This window comes from Equus asinus, chromosome 24, assembly GCF_041296235.1.
Source record: "Equus asinus isolate D_3611 breed Donkey chromosome 24, EquAss-T2T_v2, whole genome shotgun sequence".
Classification (NCBI taxonomy): Eukaryota; Metazoa; Chordata; class Mammalia; order Perissodactyla; family Equidae; genus Equus; species Equus asinus.
In genome coordinates, this window is record NC_091813.1 from 60063599 (window position 1) to 60084238 (window position 20640).

General features: G+C 36.6%; 1 protein-coding gene across 3 annotated transcripts in view; it reads right to left on the reverse strand.

Moving 5' to 3' along the window:
• Nucleotides 1-728: 728 nt before the first annotated feature.
• KIAA0408 (KIAA0408 ortholog) overlaps nucleotides 729-20640 on the reverse strand; it is a 32559-nt gene continuing 12647 nt past the window's right edge. For 2 of the 3 annotated variants that reach the window (XM_070496167.1, XM_070496166.1), the window contains exons 2-6: nucleotides 15888-16142; nucleotides 11290-11652; nucleotides 11124-11203; nucleotides 7792-9130; nucleotides 729-5646 (exon numbers count right to left, since the gene is read on the reverse strand). In XM_070496167.1, the coding sequence (XP_070352268.1) occupies nucleotides 5473-5646; nucleotides 7792-9130; nucleotides 11124-11203; nucleotides 11290-11652; nucleotides 15888-16022 (2091 nt within the window). In that variant the 5' untranslated portion in view covers nucleotides 16023-16142 and the 3' untranslated portion in view covers nucleotides 729-5472. Of the gene's footprint in view, nucleotides 5647-7791; nucleotides 9131-11123; nucleotides 11204-11289; nucleotides 11653-15887; nucleotides 16143-19376; nucleotides 19535-20640 lie in introns of all 3 variants that reach the window. The other variant, XM_070496168.1, reaches the window with a different exon arrangement.

A 20640-nucleotide genomic window follows, 5' to 3' on the forward strand; every position in this document is an offset into this window, starting at 1 on the left:
GATGTTGTGCTTTCTGCAGGTTCTTGAATTGCCAGGGAAAGCCTACTGCTTGCTTTTACTGAGTTGAATACATCAGGAATTTATTTAGCTTTGACTCACTGGGCTACACCACCACGAGTTTCCTTTTTAACAAGGTGATATTTCATCTCAGCTCCCCTCTCCTTGCCCTGGATTTCCGAGGAAGAATCTTTATTCCCAGTGATTTATCTCCTGAATTTTAATGTATAGAGACTATCGTCCGCTTTTACTCTTACATTTACTTTCTTTAAAAGTATTGTGAATGGTTGCCTGGCTTTCATTGCAAATTAACTATTTCACACCAGATATCATTAATTCAGAGAACATTTTACTGAGTTAATTTTAACACAAAATTTCTTGCAAAGATTGAAATGAAAAAATATGTAATTCAGGTTAGGTAATTCGGCATTATTTTGAGGCTGAACAGCATTATCTAGAAAAAAATCTGCAGATCCCAAATACCTGTATTAAATTTGTTTAATGATTTTTATAAAATTACATGAGTAAATAATTTAATTGGAGAATAAAGCCTCAAAAAGAAATTGGTGAGACACAATTAAGGTTGGATTGAGATTATAAATTGAAAATAACTACGTGTTTCCAGCAAAATGGTCTCATTTACTCTGAAGTACACTGAAGATGTATAGCATGAAAATTTTCTGTGATTCTTTTGAAGACTGAGGAGGTCAGGATTCAGTTGATGCTATAGATAAGGATTGCTTGGCTATTTATTGAAATACTTATTGGTTTTACCTTCAACATTTTGGCCTACATACAAAATTTACATAATACCAGAGTATAGGCATTAAAAATGAAAAATATTTTGATAAAGTGAGCTTTCTTTGTGATTTCTTGAATATGATCTCTTGAAACCATCGAAACCATATAAATCATGAATGATGACTTTTGGTTAAGGTCATTGAAAGACAAAATTAAGAGAAACTCTCAATGTAAGCAAAATAAACAATTTCATTGTCATGCATAAAACACAATTGTTCACTCTTTGCCGTCTCTTCCTCTTCTTTGTGAAAAGAGTCTGACTAGGAGTCTGAAGAGCTAACTGTTTCTTTCTAAATACTTTTTTTTGGAAACATTTATTCTATTATCTCAGCTATTTAATTTTTCCTGCTGTAATTAGAAATCACAATGGCTGCCTTGAAGTTTCATTGTAAGAAGTAAATAAATCAAGGAATATGAACATGCTTTGCAAACCATCAAGTCATAGATGCACATGGGTATACAGCGAGGGCAGGACACTGCTGTTGGAGCTTGGCTTGGTTCCCATCCCTGCAACCTTGGCAGCCATGCAGACCATGCTGTTTCAGGTTTGTCACTTCTAAATGAGATTGTTCTGCGTGACTTCTAAGGTCCTTCCTATTCTAGACTGATCCCTCCCATCTAGATTCCATAACAGCTTTATACAAGCAGAATTTTTTTCAGAATTTGCCAATCCTCCCTGTTGGATTCATAAGATATTGCAATATGTATCGGATTTTAAGCCTTATGCTTTTTTCCCCAATGAAACAAAAACTACTTCCTATGCCAAGAAAAATTCCTACAGTAAAAAATGTTCAGTAGATACTTGCCTGAAAAGTCCTCCTCCAAATCTTTATTTTGAGTTTTACTTTATGAAGCTCATTTTATGAAGGAGCGTATTTTCTGGGCTATGATAAAGTAAATAAGTCATAGTTACAAATTTGGGTAAAGGTACTTGCTTCTTAGGAAGAAATATGCAGAATTTAAAGCAAGTTCCGGTGACGGAACTCTGAATCTGCCTAAAAATAATTTAATGAATTTTACCTTGTAAAGGCAGATTTCAGAGGAGTATTACTTTTTCAAACAAAACTTAATCAGACTCCATAAGTAGCTAAATGGGCACAGAGTGGATGTCAGTGTACGAGAAATTATGTGGAGTTGTGTCTGTGCAGGAATTCAGGCGGGCTTGACTTTTAGATTCTATTATATAGAGATATTTTAGAAGGAGCTAGGTAGAACTGTGTACATATCTGAATTTAGACTTTATAAAATTTTCAGCTTTACTGAAGATCACCGTAGAAAAATCAAAATGTTCTCAATGTATACAGATGCCACAGCAGGTGTTTCCACACCTATTTTGTTTGATAGCTTCCAAGAGCTGAAGGAGATTTCAACAGCAAGTCTTGTTTGTCAGCAGATGTGCCTAAAAATAATTTTAAAAATCTTTGTAGGGAAGCAGATTCTGTTTTTTTAAATTTTTTTTGAGGAAGATTAGCCCTGAGCTAACTACTGCCAGTTCTCTTCTTTTTTGCTGAGGAAGCCTGGTCCTGAGCTAACATCCGTGCTCATCTTCGTCTACTTTATACGTGGGACACTTACTACAGCGGGGCGTGCCAAGTGGTGCCACATCCGCACCTGGGATCCGAACCGGCAAACCCCGAGACGCCAAGAAGCGGAACGTGCAAACTTAACAGCGGCGCCACCGGGCTGGCCCGCAGCAGATTCTGTTTTTAAGGTCCAGATGTTTTCTCAGGATGACATGGAGTCTGGCTAAATGCTCTCTGTAGAAGTAAACTGTGCTTCGTGCATGATAATATCTGATCATCTTCATTGTCCATGTAAAAAAAATGAAAGTTGTGGCTAATTTTCGATAAGGTGAATTATGCAAAAGTCATTTATATTTTTATATTCGGTTGTGGACATAGGCAATACAGGAAAATCGTGTGCAAGCATTGTGCGTGCACACACACACACAAACACACACATGCAAAGAAACTCAAGCACTCTTCTCTGCTTCACTCTTATTCCTTTCTGAGGTCAACCCATAATATCAGCGACCTTCTGTTGAAATAACTTGGATTTTTCCCCCAAAAGCTGCTAGGGAAAACTTCTATTAACACAAGTGTTTCTAGTCAGATATTTCTGAAATGTTTACAAATCCCTTAAGTCCAGCGATGATGGCATAATGAATGGCACGTTGTTGGGAAGACAATGCCCATGCAAAGTAGAAAAACTACCAGTTAAAAATCACAATACATCAGAAAAATGTTTTTCAAGGATAATTTCCATTTACCCATAGGTTGTTTTCATAGAAAAATTATAAAATATTCTAAGAGAGAAAACAGAACATTCAAATAATCTGTTTTAGTTTCTTCATCCTTACATTCAAGGAGTTGGACTGTATGCTAAGTTCTTTTCAGCTTTAATATTCTATGATTTTAGTTAACACAAAATGTTAAAATGTGTCCCACTGTTTCATTGAAATGGTAATAGAAAAGGTGGCTTAAAATTGCGAAGCCTGATAATAGAACCTTTGAAATTTACAGATAACAAAGGCAAGTTCCAGGGAAGAAGCGGGACTCCCCAACCATACCCATCCACTAGGGTATCAACCAATGTCACTGCTTCCAAATCCCCCTAATCATCAAATAGTTTGCTTTGTTTTACTAAAGATTCAGGATTCCCACTCCCCACCCCTGGAAATTCTGCTTTAGTAATTATGGGGTGAAGTCAGGAATCTACTTTTTAGAAAGTGATCCTCAATATTCTGACAAGTAGTTAAAGAAGAGAAACACAGATCCGCATCAGACTCCCTGGGGTGGTGATGGAGAGGAGCAGAGATGTTGCACAGTTCTTACGCAGGCTCTGCAATATCACACAGCAGCATCTCGTTAACAGGTCCATCATTTTATGCCGCAGGCTACCACCTCCCTAGTGTTTTCTTCCCTCTAGATGAAAAGCATATTATATCAGTGACTTCATTTGGTGTCTAGATTACTTTTCTCTGATAGCTTCCTATGGAAAAGGATATCCCTGAAAGAAAGAAGAATTAAGAGCAGATCCATACCCCTTACTTACCATCTGCATCTGCTCCAACCTCACATTCTAGAAGTTTAATTCAGCTCAATTCTTGGAAACTATCTTTATTGGAAAGCATGAATCAGTCCCTCACTATGCAACAGTCTTGAGCCTTTTAAGGCAGTCTGGGATTTGAAAATTATTACTTTACCTCAAGTTGTGGTATACAATGAAGTGAATTTCTCCAAATTGTGAAAATATATTGTAAGCAGAAGGCCTTTTGAATACTTTTGTCATAAGAATTCCTTAACCTTTTTTGTAGTAAAAGAAAAGCTTAAATAGAGTTAATGTTCTAATAACATAGGTGGTTTTATAAGAGACAATGGCGAGCAAAGTTGCTTCTAAGAGCTTCCATGTAGAATTTCAAGCACCTCGACATTCATATTTCTGTTAGTTCTCAATACAGATTTTATGTGTTCACTATTCGCAATTTCTGGCCAAAAAAACTGTTTCTGTTTCTTATGCTACTCATGGATGCCAAAGTTTACTTTAAGGCTTTTTAATGTAGCACACTCTAAGAAATATATTATAACTCAGCTTTCAATGAAATATCCTTCCTGATTTTTCTTGTTAATAAAAAAGTGGATTAGTCTTTCATCTAGTTATTTTAGGGAAAACATCAGAAAAAAGGCGAAAGTAAATGACTTACCTTTCAATATGTATGACTCCAAATAAAGTAGCTGAACTAAAAGCTTACAATAAATTTAACAAAAAGTAGAATTCAACATAATTGAATTTCTTTTCATATCCCATTTAAGGAATGTTTGTTACTGAAGTTGACAAAATAAATTCATTACTTAGTCATGTCGTTTATAAGGCAGTCTCATGATACTGGCTCTGAGTATCAAGTATACGGTGCAAGCTGTAAGACTACCGACTGATATAGCAAAGCTTTTGTGAACATTTTATGTTTGCTTTAGAAGGCTGATCTGTTAAACTTGTGACAATTTCATTCATTGAAAAGAGAAAACAAGGAGATCAATGGTATTAGTCTATCCTCATATGGGTTAAGAAATTATGAGTTGTATATAGAAATCTACCAACGTTAGACATGTGTATAATTACTTTTCAATGGGGGCCAAGGAAGCAGTTAGTTAATATACGTACCTCAAATGCCTTAAGTGGATACCTATTAAAAGGTTTACAAAATATAAATAATACTGTATATTTTTAAAAATTTTAAATAAACACAAAGAATATATAGGTATTCATGTTATAATTTCAAAGTCAACACTAGCACATAAGGTTTTCTTATCTAAATACATACTAAGTTACTTCCTATTTCAACACATGCACCTACAAACACGTGGCCATGCACATAACCTTGCTTTTTCTGCCACTTGCAAGAAAGTTAGAATATACAATATAGTACATTGTTTCAACTTAAATCATATTGGCAAATTTCATGAGGATGGCATTAAAAAATTCTGATCTAAGAAATCAAAATAAAGGAAGATAATTATTCTATAGATTAAAAACACTGAAGACTGAGGGGAGGTTAAGATTTAAATTGTTTGTCCCAGTGATCTTGAAAGATACTGAAGAGACGATTGGCTGTAAACACTCAGAACGCTGTCTGGCAATTGCGACTTTTGTAACCTAGCAATCCAGGACAGAGACTCAGACCATCGACGCTTCAGATCGCAGAGAAACGGTATAACTGTGGGCAGTTCTCCGAAAGGCAGGGGGCGCCGATGGTGATCTGGATGCCCATCTGGACGGGAGACGGCGATTTGCTGGTCTGGCAGGTCGGGAAAATCCTCTTCCATGTGAGGATGTCACTGCCATGGATTCCTATGACACAAATGAAGACATTCATTGCACTATACAGGCACAAATAATGGGCTCAATATATTATGAATTTCAACTATGGGATTAATGTATTAGCATATTTACAGGTAAGAAAAAATATCAAAAACTAAAGAAAATATTTGTTTAATATTTGTGGTCTTGAATGTTTTAAGCAAAGTAATTCACTTTCTAATAAGATACTTAAAATCTGTAATAAGATTTGATAAATCTTGCAGATTTCTTCATGGTGACAAATTTTAATACAACTGATCTCTTTTTAGAACTAATGAGTTGAGGATTCAAAAGTTCATATTAGATAACTTTGATATGATAAAACTATACATGTTTCTTAGTGGGATATTAGGACATTTTAGTGTTATTTAAAAATAAAAAGATAACTTGTAAAAGAAACTGTGTACATTTATGTCAAGTTATTGATACTTTTAGAGATCATAAACAAAAGGTACACAAATCACTAAAATGATTTACCTGATGCTTTTTTTTTTGTTAAGAACCAGTCACTCTCTCTCAAAAGTTTCAAAATTATCATTAAAATATTTTAAATATAACTTCACTCTAATTGCTAATAAACGATTACTATCTATATTGGGCATCTCTGATGAGTGAAAACCTTTTCCTTCTCTTTCCTTTTCTTTCTTTCATTTCTTCCTTCTTTTCTTTCTATATATTTTAATGGAAGAAATGCATTCTTGGACCCTTGCAATTGAAAAAACTAAAAAGCCTCCAGGACACATTTTATAACTTTGGCTCTTCTTGACCTTCTTAACAAAGCCTGTGCTCTTTCATCTGACATAGGCAGTGAGGATAGTCTCTATTTCTATGACAGTAACCTGAATTTTCTTTTTATCTCTTTGGAATTTTATTTTTTTCCATTTCTTTCCAGGGAAGGAGGTTGGAGAACTACTCCTAAGGGTCTACAGCAGAGGACCCCTCCCAAACCCCCAATTAACGTAGAAATGGGAAATATTTAGTAATATTTCTTGTTAGGTAATGAGAATTTGGGCTAGTTATTGTATAAATGTTTCCATTTGTAATCTGAAGCTACAGAAGCTTACAGGTATTTATCGGCTCGACTAAAAAACAGAGAAATAAAAAAGCAGGATAATTATTTGTACTTTGTGGAAATAGGTAAGGTTTCTGATAAAATAGATGAAAACCGATATTTTTGTTAGGGTTTGAAAACCACAGAAAAATAATTTTTTACACCAGAAAGAGGAACCTGCATAGCTTAAAACTATGCTGCATAAACACTGCATTATGTAAAACTGGGATTTTCAAAGCATTGGCCAACTGTAACAATATGTCATGTTGTAATGTTCAGTAAATTATGCATACAAAGGGACTGTTGGGTAGCTCATCATTGTAAATAGCAATCTCGTCAACCTCTTTTTAGCCTATAACTAATGAAGATTATATTCTTTTGCAAACAGGTTGGAACAAAAAAGGAAACAGTTTATTTAAATATCTTTTTTTTTTTTGGCAATTTCCAAGCTAAGAATTTATACAAAAAAAGAATGACCTTAAAAATCTTTAAGCTATCACATCATTTTTTATTTTCATGTACTTGCCTTTTAGCTCTTCAAGTTATTAAGAGAACTTTATAAGGCACTAATTTAAATGATGCATTTTACCCATACTCACATTCATGTGACTAATCCCATGTGAAAGAACATGAATCAAATGCTGGGAATAACTGAAGCAATTATAGCTAATAACTGAAAAGTGCAAGTTATTTTTGAACTATTCCCCATTTACTTTTAAAAATATAAACACTTTAAAAGAATAAAATTCTATAAATCAACAAATGCACATTTGGAGTATTTTTTAAAGAAAGAAACTTACAACAAATATTTGATCTTGAGGGTCTTATGCCCATTTATTACATCTATTTTATTCCATTTCAGAATTTAGAAAAAAGTTATAATGGGTTACTCCTACTCTTAAAAACTATAAAACGTTCATGTTGAGTGACAATGCTAAGGTCTATATTTATACACAAATGCAAGGTCAAGAAGTTAAGAAGATGCCAAACACTTGCTTACATTCTATTGATATGAACAGGCAATAGCTCTGAGCTATTCCAAAAATAGATGGAGTTCTACCAATATATGTTCATTGCTTTCTCACCTCTGTTATCTTTTTCCAATCTGCTCCTTGCTTCACTTGCTGTGCCCCAAACATAGCTGCCTTTCGCTGAAGCTCTTGTTCTATTTGGAGTGTTTCTAAATGCAGACTTAATGTGGCCCCACCACTGACATCAGAATTACATTTGGTCCAATTATCCTGGAAGCACTTAGAATTTTGTAATGCAGACCCTGTTGATGTCTCATAGGTTTTCAGCAGCTTTTCCACAACACCATAATTTGACTTAGGATCAGCTGATCTTGGTCGGCCAGACAAATTACTTGGTCTCCAGTCATGCTCGTGGAGCATGTTCCGATAACTGCTAGGACTTACGTGTTCTTGCTTTGGTCTGACTAGGCCTGTTGTAGATTTTTTGGTGGGATTATCAGGCACATTTTCCCTGGGCACAGGCAGGTGGGCACTGGTTTTCAGAATATCAGATACATTGTCATCTTCTGATATGTTACCTATATGAGTAATTAAGGTATCACAGGGCTTACGATCTTCAGATGATCCTGAGTAGCTTTGATCTTGCTGTATTGCATGACAATGTCTATCTGTTCTAAACACAGTTCTGTTAAATTCATCAGTCTTCACTGCTAGCTTTTCATTCCTAGCAGACTTTTCAAAGCCACAACTGAAACTTCTAAGTGGGCCACTGCTCTGTGTCACTGAAGCGCTATAGTCATTGCTTATATGAAGATCAGGATGAGATTTAGCAGGATGATCTGGGATCATCTTTTCATATTCATATTTTGGCTTATTGGGAGCAGAGCAGGTTTTCTGAAACCATGATGTAGAGGGACTATTTTTGGTACTTTTCCCAACGTCGAATGCCCACATGCTAAGTCCAACACTTTCATTATATGGAGGCTTGTTATCTATTTTGGCTTCTGGTGCCAGAGAAGAAAACATGATACCATCTTTCAAAGACTTCCCTTCATTTAGACACAGCGTAGGCATCTCATTGAGCCTCAAAAGGAAATGAGGATTGCTGTTCCTTTCACCTTGACCCCCTTGGGCTACCCGGCTGTTGTGGTCTAAACTCTCCTTCAGACTTTCATGGGCTTGTTCAGAATATGGGCTGGGAAAATTTCGAGATGTGCTTCTTGGAGGAGGAACTGGTGGAGTTTCATTTCTTGGCAGATCAATTGTATCAATTCCACATTTTTTCACAGAATTGCTTTGGAGCACACTGGTACAGTTTAGTTTCTTTCTATTTTTTGGTTTGTCTTTTTCTAAATTGATTGGAAGAATGCACTGGCCATCACTGATCATGTGGTCTCCATGAGGCATACTAATTACCCTTGGCATTTCCTGGAGAAAAGAGTCTGACTTCATCCTAAACGATTATAAAACATGGTATATATTAGTAATAAATTTATTTAGGAGAGGCTCTTAAAAGAAACCATAGCTTAAGCAATGGATTTCTGCTTTAGGAAAAGGAGTTACAACTTCCTTAAACATCATTTCTCCGTAAATCCCCTAGCCAAAACCTCCAAGTCCCTCACACTGTAGGACAAAGTCCACCTCAGTGTTGCATTCAAGGCTTTACCTACTCTGACTCAAACTATCTTTCCAAGCGTGTCTCTCATTTTGTCTATTATCTGCAACTTCATCTACAATCAGACTAGACGCTGCAGTCTCTTGGGTGTCTGCTATTGACATTCCCATTTCCATGGGTTTTTTTTCCTGCCATTTCTTCACCTCAACTCTGCCTACTGAATTCCTACTCCTTATGTCATGTGAGTTCAAGTTCTTCTCCCTGAATTTGAAATAACGTTCTAAGTAGTATGACAGAAATCTGAATAAAAGTGCAATGAGACATGAATAATACTAAACGCAGGGTTTCATTTGGGGTTGAAAGTAAAGTAAGACTTTTTTGGGTGAGTGGAGTAGAAGGTGATAGGCAAAGTGAGCTGTAATAAAAACTGTGTGGTTATTCGAGGAACACTGAGCACTTTGGAGGTGGGGAGGATGAAGGAATAGAAGAGACAAACACGAGGTTAAATTGGAATGTCTTCGAATTATGTGTTAAGGATTCTGAACTTTTTTCTAAAGGTCGTGGAGCAACGAGGAGCATATTATACCAAGTGTGACTTGTAAAAGAAAATTGGCAAGTAAGTCTTTTTCTGAGTTCCCTCAAAATAAAAACCTATGGGTCAGTCCGGTGGCACAGCGGTTAAGTGTGCACGTTCCGCTATGGCGGCCCGGCGTTCACCGGTTTGGATCCCGGGTGCCGACCTATGCACCGCTTGTCAAGCCATGCTGTGGCAGGCGTCCCACATATAAAGGAGAGGAAGATGGGCATGGATGTTAGCTCAGGGCCAGTCTTCCTCAAAAACAAAATAAATAAATAAAAACCTAAATATAGCAGCAATATGGATTCAAAAATGAAAGTTAATTAATCATATTGATAAATATAAATCATATTTATATCTTTTCAACTTATAAAATATTCTGAGAAAGCTTACAATAAATAGATAAGTATGCATTAACAGAGAATAGGAAGAAAAAGCTAAATGGACAAGTAGATGGTAAAATAATGTATAAAACATGGTTGGATAAGAAAATCTATTGTTTAAGTCAGTACAAAAATTCTCCCTGAGCTTCCTAAGAGCTAAAGAAAAATAAGGGTACACATTGCTGTAGCTTTCAAAGAGGAAAGCATACTGCCTCACTGGGAGATAGATGTTGATCCTAGAACAATCCACCTTTACTTAACTTGTAGAAAATTCCAAAATTATTTTTTAATTTGGCTAAAGCTTGCTTTGACAATTATATAGGTGTTTCTGAACTGAAGCTTTTTATACCATTGTACATATGTGTGTACATACTTACAATATGTTGTTCTGAAAATTATGTATGCTTCCATTATATACATAATGAATGTAAAGAAATAAATAACTCTTACGTATAAAATATTTCAGTAGAACATCATTATGTAATTAAAACACCACATTGTTAAATCTGACATAGTTTAAAGATGTATTTAACTGGATTAACCCTGCTGTATACTTTTCCACCGGCGAAATACTCAAAATTAAAAGGAACTACATTAGAAGATGCTTGTGAATTTATCATGGAGGTACCTCCTGACTAAACAACAAATGGGTAAAGCATTCCTAATAGCCAAATTGCAAAGAGAATTAGAAAATTTGCTTGAAGAACTAGTGAACAGAGAAATACACACTGAAAATTTTTATCTTCTACGATAGATTTTAATAACTCATTGTTAATTCTCACTAAGTGTGTGGAAGAGGCAGTTTGGATTCATTAATTGAAAATAATATTTTTTCTTAATTTTCCAAATAATCATAGATATACCGGCCTACCTTCTGTGGTTAGATTGCTTTCGAATTTCCTCTTGAAAGCTGCATAATTCTTCACTAACTTTGGCAAGTTCTTCAAGAGCCTTTACATATAAGCAATAGCATGTTAGCACTTTGAAATGTAAATATTTACTTAGCAAGAGTTCTAGGCCAATCACATCTTACTTACTGTGGTGAGGGCGCCAGAACAGCTCTTGCTCTCTTCCTCAGAAGTCCTCAGGTCAGGCCAGGCCTCACATTCCTTTTGGTTGTCTGTGGCCAAAGGATCCATGAACACGACTTTTGATTTTTTTCTTGCTGTTTGTTCCTTACACATTTGATTTCCTTCACTGAGTAAGCTCTGCTCTGTTTCATTTCCTTTTTCCAGATCATCCCTGTGATTCATCCCTGTAAATTCACGTTGTCCACAATTGGGGTAATTTGAAGACGATTTTACTACTTGTTCTTGAATGGCTTTCTTATGATCAAGATCAATGATCTTAGCACGTTCACTCATGTTGATTTTCCTCCGAAGATTTACTTCACGGCAAAGCTGTAAGAAAAACAAAGAAAAAACTTTTTCTGCCCCCTAATTCACTCTGTCAATATTTTTTATACTAAGCACACTGTTGTGAGGGTCTTTTTGCTATAGTACTACATGCTGCCCCGGGTATTAATGCTTATGCCTCTGAACAGTGCTTCTAAAATTTGGATTAGCCGAAACAGTTTGATGAACCATAAAGGCTATTTTTAGTAGGTCAAAGCATGGATGGTAATTTCTATCTTTCGGAGTAGAAAGAAACTCCTTTAAAAATAAAATAAGCCTGTATCTATATATAGATGTCATGATGATACAGAAGCAGTCACAAAATTGAACGACCTGAATCAATTACTGGCCATGCTCTCTAACTGGTTTCAGAGAGAAGCAAGAATTTAACTAATATTACAGTCCTGTTTTTGAAATATATGGTCCTACTCGTATGCCAATTTAACTGTTGAGAATCTCATATGTTAAATCAGTTCACTGTTTTCTAAATACACGTTTTACAATCAAAGGATGTTTCCTTTGGAAGTTACCTTGGTAAGAGCTGGATATTACTGTGATTTTTTTAATGCCAAGGCTATACCCATTCTAAAAAAGCTCCTCACCCTGACTAAAACAAATGTGACCCCCTAAGTGATATAATAGAACTCTAAAGCTTTGACCATCTATCAGTCTATCTTAAAGTAGACTCCAAATTATCTCTTGATGAGGGCTTAGTTTAACCTGCAGGCACTCTTTCAGCTCACCCCTGAAGAGAGGAATGACTGGCTTTTTTTTTTTTTTTTTTTTGAGGAAGATTAGCCCTGAGCTAACATCTGCCAATCCTCCTCTTTTTGCTGAGGAAGACTGGTCCTGGGCTAACATCCATGCCCATCTTCCTCTACTTTATATGTGGGACGCCTACCACAGCATGGCTTTTGCCAAGTGGTGCCATGTCCGCACCCAGGATCCGAACCGCCAAACCCCGGGCCACTGAGAAGCGGAACGTGTGAACTTAACCGCTGCGTCACAGGGCCGGCCCCAGAGGGATGACTGGCTTTTTCTTTGAGTTCTGGGAAAGCTTGTCAAATTTCAAAGGAGACTGTCAGAAAACTATTGAAGCACATGACTCTACATTTTAAATCCACAACTTATATCTGCACCACATCTATTATTCAAGGAATATAATACAGATTTATTGCTGCTCAATATTTACCCAAATCTCAGGTGAGAGAAGCACTACATACAGTTGATGCCTGAAGGATGCACAGTACATTTATTTCCTTAGATATTCATAAATCTATCACAAGATCAATCAGAATAGCAGCAGATTGCAGCCATGAATCAATTGTGTTGTCCCCTGTAAAATTATTCATACTGAACTGTTGTGGGCATTATGATTTTGCCTGACCTTGAAGGATATTACAAGAAGCAACTCTCAAAAGTACTACATTAAATCTAAGGATGCTGCGGCCGGCTCCGTGACCGAGTGGTTAAGTTTGTGCGCTCTGCTTCGGCGGCCCAGGGTTTCGCTGGTTCTGATCCTGGGTGCGGACATGGCACTGCTTGTCAGGCCATGGTGAGGCGGCGTCCCACATGCCACAACTAGAAGGAATCACAACTAAAACATACAACTCAGTACTGGGAGGACTTGGGGAGAAAAAGCAGGAAAAAAAAAAGATTGGCAATAGTTGTTAGCTCAGGTGCCAATCTTTACAAAAAAAAAAAATCTAAGGATGCTGCTGGTGACATTGTCCTCTTTTCGAAAAACCATGGGTAAGAAAAAAATTTCTGTAGTTTAAAATCAGGGACAAAAGTACTATTCCTGGAAAATAGGTTTGCTTTTGTATTTTGAATATTGAGAAATATGCATCTGATAATTTTTGTGCTAGTTACTAGGAAGATAGACTTGCTGCATGCATTTCACATACGATCCTTCCTCTTGTCTTCATCTCATCTTTCTCTTCTAGTTTTGGCATATTTTACCTTATATAGAATTTTATATCCTATTTTAAGTTCTCTTGGGACTTAAGAGAGGTATTAATAACCAAGTAACATAATGTTATTGATGGAAAACCATTTATTTTGTTTAAGAGAATCTGTGTTACCTGGTACCCACCCCTGTCAATGGTTATCTGATCATCTGAACACAGGAGACAAGCAGGAAAGATTACAATGTGACTAAAAAAGAAATTCTAAGGCATCTATTAACTCTATCCCGGGTTTCTATCTGTATTATTCCAGGTTTCAAATGATCAAAGTATCTACATGTTGGATTTGCAAACGAAATGCAATGATTGTGGATAGAGGCTGAACAGAGAATCATTAGCATCTTAATTATCCAACACTGGATCCTCTCACTAGATGATATTATCACTTGGAATCACCAGAGTTATGTGTGTGCACTTGGGAATCTACAATTCTCTAATACATGGCTTAATAATGTGTGTCTGATTTAATACACAGAACTTAGTGATAACTGTTAAACAGATATAGTCTATTATGCTTGTGGCATGTTATAATTTTTTTCGGGTGTTGATTTTTTTAGTTTAAAAGATTGCCTTCATTCTCTGTGACATGTGTGGATACTTTCCTGCTGTCTTCCTTAATCTTTTCTACTCCCAGCTTTGCAGCCTATAAGAAGGGATATATAAAAGGTATGTTCTCACAGGCTACAAAGCTGGGAGTAGAAAAGAAATATATATTAGTATGATAAAGGGAGCACAATGCTAGTATTCAGATGAAGAGCATCATCAATGGGTATTAAGTGTAAGCACATTATCTAAACATATTCCCAGGTATGGAGCTGTATACTTCAGACAGCAAGACATAAATAGCATCACAGCTACTGTCTAAGAAAAAAAAAATACAGCTCTTCTGTCTCCTTGATGCAGAAATGGATAGTATTTCTATGGACTATCATCCTGTTTAAAGTATGCTTAATTCCTGCTAATTGATATGGCTAATATTTACCATAGATGGACTCTACAGAGTTGTCAGAATAATTACTCGACAATAACAAAATTAACCAGATGCAGGTTGTTTTAACTACGTGGCTTAAACAATTGGCTAGACTAATTCTGACTCCTTAAATTATTTTGATTGGATGCTAGAATTATCTGAGACTGTTAACTACCTGGACCATCCAAACCTTTGGGAGCCAATGACCCATGACTTCAGGTTTCTAATTGGAGTTTGGATTCTGTTTTGACCCAGGCATCTCCCAATCCGAGTGCCTGGGTGGAGGAGTTAAGTGAACAAAACACATTTTCCAAACTCTAGAGGGACGAGAAGTGGATTCTCCTTTCAATTTCAATTTCAATCTCTAATCGTTCACTACATGCCTGCCATCTCAGCTCTATTTTAGAGGAATAGCTACTCTTTGATTTTTCCATTTAGCATGCCAGTTTGTATTTTATTCACAACCAATTACATAGTTGTTAATAAGACAAATATTTGCACTATAAACACAAAGCATCAGCTTTGATTGCCTGTGGATAAAGGCCAAGGAGTTTGTTAAAATAACCACTTTGGCAATGTGCACAAAACCGTCTAAGTCAATACCATGGATGTTATCAGAAAAAAGCAAGATAAATATAAATAATTTTCAGTTGGAGCAAGATTAAATACACATCAATGTAAATACTTACAGAAAATATTCCAGGCCCAGCAGACTGAGGGATGGTTAATGGGGATACAAGAACTATTTGTAGCAGAGTCGTGGCATGTCATTTTTCATAAGCCCTTCCTAATAAATGTGCAAATAAATGTGGCACACCCTGCCAGAATAAATATCATGTCCACTGTCATTTTCTGTTTGCTATATGATACTCCTTTTGATATGTAATCTCCTTTAGTAGACATTATTCATAAATCATCTTAGGAAAGACCTCTGTTTTAACGTCTAATTGTAATTTTGATAACATATGTTCCACCAATTACGCCCTTTTTACGTCCTCATCCTGGGCCCTATATTTGAAAACTCATGCAAAATACATACCTCACTTTTGATAAGGCGCTCTAGTCAGAAAATAATAAATTGATACACTTTAGAGTGTTATTTCAAGTTCTTAATTTTCAAGCAAGGCATAGTCCCTGTGATACCACTGGGTAAGGTTATGCTATTTTTGGTCTAGTAAATGTCACGGAGACATGCATCTCTTGGGTGGAATAAGGAAATTGAAATGGTTTCCAATACAAACTTAAACAGAATTTTTATTCTGAGCTTTAACTTTACCATGCATTCAAAACAAATCAACTTGTACCTCTTCTATTTTCTTCTGCATGATCTTCCATTGACTTTCCCATTCTTTCCTTTCGTTGTCAAACTGGTCCAGTAATTCCATCTTTTCCTTGTGCCAGTTCGTCTCTGTGTTCTCCCACTGCTTGTGAACATCCATGGCAACCGTGTGAGTGTTAGTGAAGGCGTGTTTCTGCTCGTCTCTGCTTTCTCTTAACTGTTTCTTGGAAGCTTGGGGTTGTTTTATTTGAAGCAGTCTCACTTGCCTTTAAAATAAAGCCTAATATAAACATAACAAGAGAGAGTTCCAAATCCGTGTGCTTTCTGGAAACATTTCATCATTTCGTTAAGAGCCATCGACATAAACTATAGGAATATTGGACTCAAAAGAAGAGATGACAACAATCTGCTTAAGAAGAAGAAACTAACCCAGTCAAAAAAATAAGTATTGTCCAAAGGTTTTTTTCCCCCTTTCTGAGACCAGACAGCAAAATTATAGTGGACAAGATGGGTAAATGCACATGTGAAATGTAAGTATTCCTTTAACTAACCACCTAATCTAAAGATAGAGCTTTTCATGAATATCTAAGAGTGGAAGTAGGAAATTCAACTGTATGGTCATATCTACACAACTGTGGTAGATTCTGCTGCAACAGGTTTATTCCTTCTGTTCTGATGCAACCAGATTATGTACTTCTGTGACAAAGTCCTGAGACAGTGCTGGACTACAGCCTCCATGTTATATTCAGAGTTCAAGCTCATGCGAAATGTGGTAACTCTATTAATAAGACCCCAGAGCTGGTAGTCAATCTGGGATTGATGTATCAACAAGAAACCAAACATTTTCTCAACCATAAAAACATTTTCATTATTTTACTTCATCAATTAAAGTGTAAAAGCAGCAAAACTATCCAGGGAACTATGTTAAAACTTATCCATGCTCTCTTTTCCAATAGACTATATATGAGAACCTATTTAGGATACTGAATACAGAGAACTGAAGAAAACATTTTGCTTGGTTTGCAAGGATATCCTTGATCACATTAAGCAGTGACTGAAATAATTAGATTTCTAGCATTTAGGGTCTGTGTATCCACGGTCTGTAGATGCAATTTAAAATACCAGATTGGTAACTCTGTCATCTAAAACTTCTGAGATTTAGTTTATTTACATTAAAATGGGGGATATTCACAGAGTTGTTATAAAGACTGAATAACATATGGGATGCAAAGTAGTATGAGAAATTTAAAAATTTTCCTTATGGTTTGTTTTAAAAAACCTTGCTCTGACTTCTACTGAAAATAAACTTTTATTAATAAAGTCAAGTACTTTTTTTAAAGGGTAGAACAACACGTTTAAAATGTTTGTATCTCCGTCTAAGATAATCATGCCGATAAGAAGTCTAATTCTTCAGTTTTCTAGGCCATGACCAAAATGTCCTAATTTACCAGGTGGCAGCTTATGCTTACTAAGAGCAAAGTTCCCGAGAGTCAATAGCTGCCTGAGTGCTGGCATTGTGGAATAAAGCCGATGTGACCAGGCAGCAAGCCCCGTTTCGTAGTCACACAAGACGGCTGCATATTTCATTTCCCGAATAAAAGATAAACATTGAAGACGAATTTTATTTTTGTCACACTGTTCTGAACATGAATGTCTGAGTGGTCAACTGGGCCGAACATATATTTTTTGAGCTGCACTCTATCAATGAGTTACAGTAGACTAATAAGGATAAAGAACGTTAGTGCTATATGCAGGGCTCCACCTTCAAAAACACTCGAATAATATTGGGATCTATATTGTTATTCTTCTCTCAAACAATTTGCTACAGATACTTTGATCATTTTTACCTATTTCTTTGGCACTCACAATGCTATGATTAATTCAGCCAAGAGAAAGAATTTCAGGTTTAGCCATTAAACATGCTGGCATGTCTCCTTTTATCCACTTAGTCATGCTCCTGTCTGATGTCATTTTCCATCCTCCCTGTCATCCTTCCTCCCTTTTGCTACTCTCCACACCTGTGAGCCAGTGAGCCCAGGTACCTGCTGTAACAAACACAAGTTGTCCCCAAATAAATGTGTCAATGAAGACCTAACAAAATGAAGATAGTAAAGAATATACAGAATTCTGGTTTTCGTTTGTTTTGGTGAATCTGTCATTGATCGTGATTACCCAGTAATCTTTTTGGTTCATCTCATGATTATTCACAGGAAATGTAGACAGTGCTTATTTTCAGAGACTTGCAGACTATTTTAAAGCTGTACATAATTAACTGTGATCTGAAACTATCCATCTTGCTTACTAGCGGGTACTTAACATTGGAACTTCTTAGGAAGAGTGAAGTATTTTAAGAAATCAAGAGATAGTTACAGATTTAACCAAGGAAGTTATAGAAAGGAAGCAGACTAATTTCAAGCTACCTGGAAGAGGTAGTACGATATTCCATGTTTCATGCTGTCTTTAAACACTGGAAATGTCCAGAAATCATCGTAAAGTTTCTCCTACAATTATGTAGCACATGGCTCCAATTTTTCTTTCTGTTTCTAACTTTTCTTCAAACACTTCCAGACCAGGGTTAAAAGGCATCTGACCCTTCTCTTTTTTACCTACCTGAAGATAGTCCAGGAAAATTCTAAATCAGGCTTGCTCCTGGTAACAGGACTATACATGAATCCAGGTAATGTTCCCAAAGCAGACACAATCCTGTACTTCATTGCAAAGAACTAAACTCATCACTTACTATGGAGAAGGGCCAATCTACAGAGCTTCCCCTAACCAGGGCCAGAGCAATATCTAGTGCCAGGAAATATAGTGGTTATGGATCGAACACAAGCCTTTGGAAGTGAATTCTTATAGAGCGATATCTGTGCCAATTTTTGTGGGAGGATTTATTTTGCCTTCTTTGCATCTATGTCTTGTCCTAAATGTCGAATGTAATATGGCTGAATATATTGCTTTCTCCTCTAAAAATAAGGTGAGGGCCATACAGGCGTCGTGAGGCTTAAATGAGGAAGAGAGAGAATGTTTAATAAAAGCGCCTAACCCTGTTTTGGATCATAGTGAGTGATGGATAAACGTCTGCTTCTTGGTTTCTTCCTTCTGTCCCTCTCTCCCTCCATCTTTTTTCTTTTCTTCTCCCTCCCTCCTTCCCTTCATCTGTTCCTCTCTCTGTTTTCTTTCTCTGGGACAAAATTGATGATTTTGATCCTTACTAACTAGAAAATTGACAAAAGCAAGTCTAATTCTGTGACCTCACATGAATTTTCAGTGATTTTTCTTTGCTTTCACTAACTTTCAAATATGTTAAGGATAAAGGGCAAGTTAAATATTTAGGGATTTTTTTTAAGTGTTAGTAAAAATTCGAACAGACAAATCTTATATGAAACTGCCTGTTATAATTCTCCTTAAATATTTTTTTAAAAAAACTCCAACTAATGAGGCAACTTGGTAGGGACATAATGTTCTACAAGGAGAAGTTACTGGCTAACGTGGTTCAGCAGACTCAAAAACTCACTTTCAGCGACTCAACCGAGGCAAATATAAAAGTTCTCTTTGTTCTCAGCCGTCACTCTTTTTCACCCACAGATATTGGCATCTATGTGGAGGAGCAGGATTTCTGCTATCTGCACCCCTTCCCGTGTCCCTTTGACTCTCCATTTCATTTCACTTCTTCTAGAATTTCATTCAGAATAAAAATTTATTAGAGCAAATGTGAAAGGATAGAGTGAGCTGCCTTACTTAGTCCTGCACACGTTCTTCACCCAACAACTCTAAGTTAGCATTTCACAATCCACTTTAACCTACTTCCCCCTCCCCAAGGCCAGCGGCCAGAACTGTAGAGTTGTGAGTGGGCTGCAGAAGTGTGGCGATGGGAGGAAAACAGTTCTGCCAACCTTCCGGCCCTGCTAGTAAGCAGAATTGAATGTAACACAGGAGTCTCACAATGACTCATTTTCATTCCCCACATTAGCCTCAATTTCCCTCGGTCACACTTCTTTGTCTGAGGGCTGTTCCATTCTTACTACACCTTGGTCATTACCATTTCAACCTCCTCTCCCCCACTGAAAACTGGACTCTAGCCAAACAAACGACAGTGTTAGGGGAGTTAACTCCTTTCCTACTTCTCTCTTCTGAGACTTTTGTTCAGAGTACTTGTTTCTTGCTCTCCTATTTCCTTTCTCTAAACATATCACTTTTCAGATAACTGGAGATTTTTCCTTTGTAGAAGATTACATCTCTGAGTAGCAATGCCACACACAGTAGGGACTGTCACTCTCACGATTCCTAGAAGAGTCATTACCCTGGAGATGCTTTGCTTCCTCTTAACTTTGGGGGATTAGGATTCCCATGCCTACACCCAGCAGAGTTAGGCACCATTTGCCTCCAAGTTTCTCTAGCCCTTTCTCCAAGCTACTCTGAATCCCCTGCATCATTTTAACTGATTAACAGACCTTATTCCTCCCCTATGGTTCGTGGCAAATGCATCTTTCCAAAGAGAACCAGGATTTGATTTTGTTACAGGGCAAAAGGGAATATTTTTTATTACTATTTCTTGCTATTTCAGCATGGTCTTCATGTTCCCATACTGCTGTAATTGCAGAGAAATCAATTTCTCATTCTCATTTTACTATCTTCTCCTTCCTTGTTTTCTCTCCAGTTATTTAGTCAAACAAGAAAACATCCAAGATGTAGGTGCATCGATTTGACTTCTCTTAACTTATAAAATAGAAGCTTTGAAAGAAACTTTTGGCTTGGGTAACCAAATATCTAAAATTAAC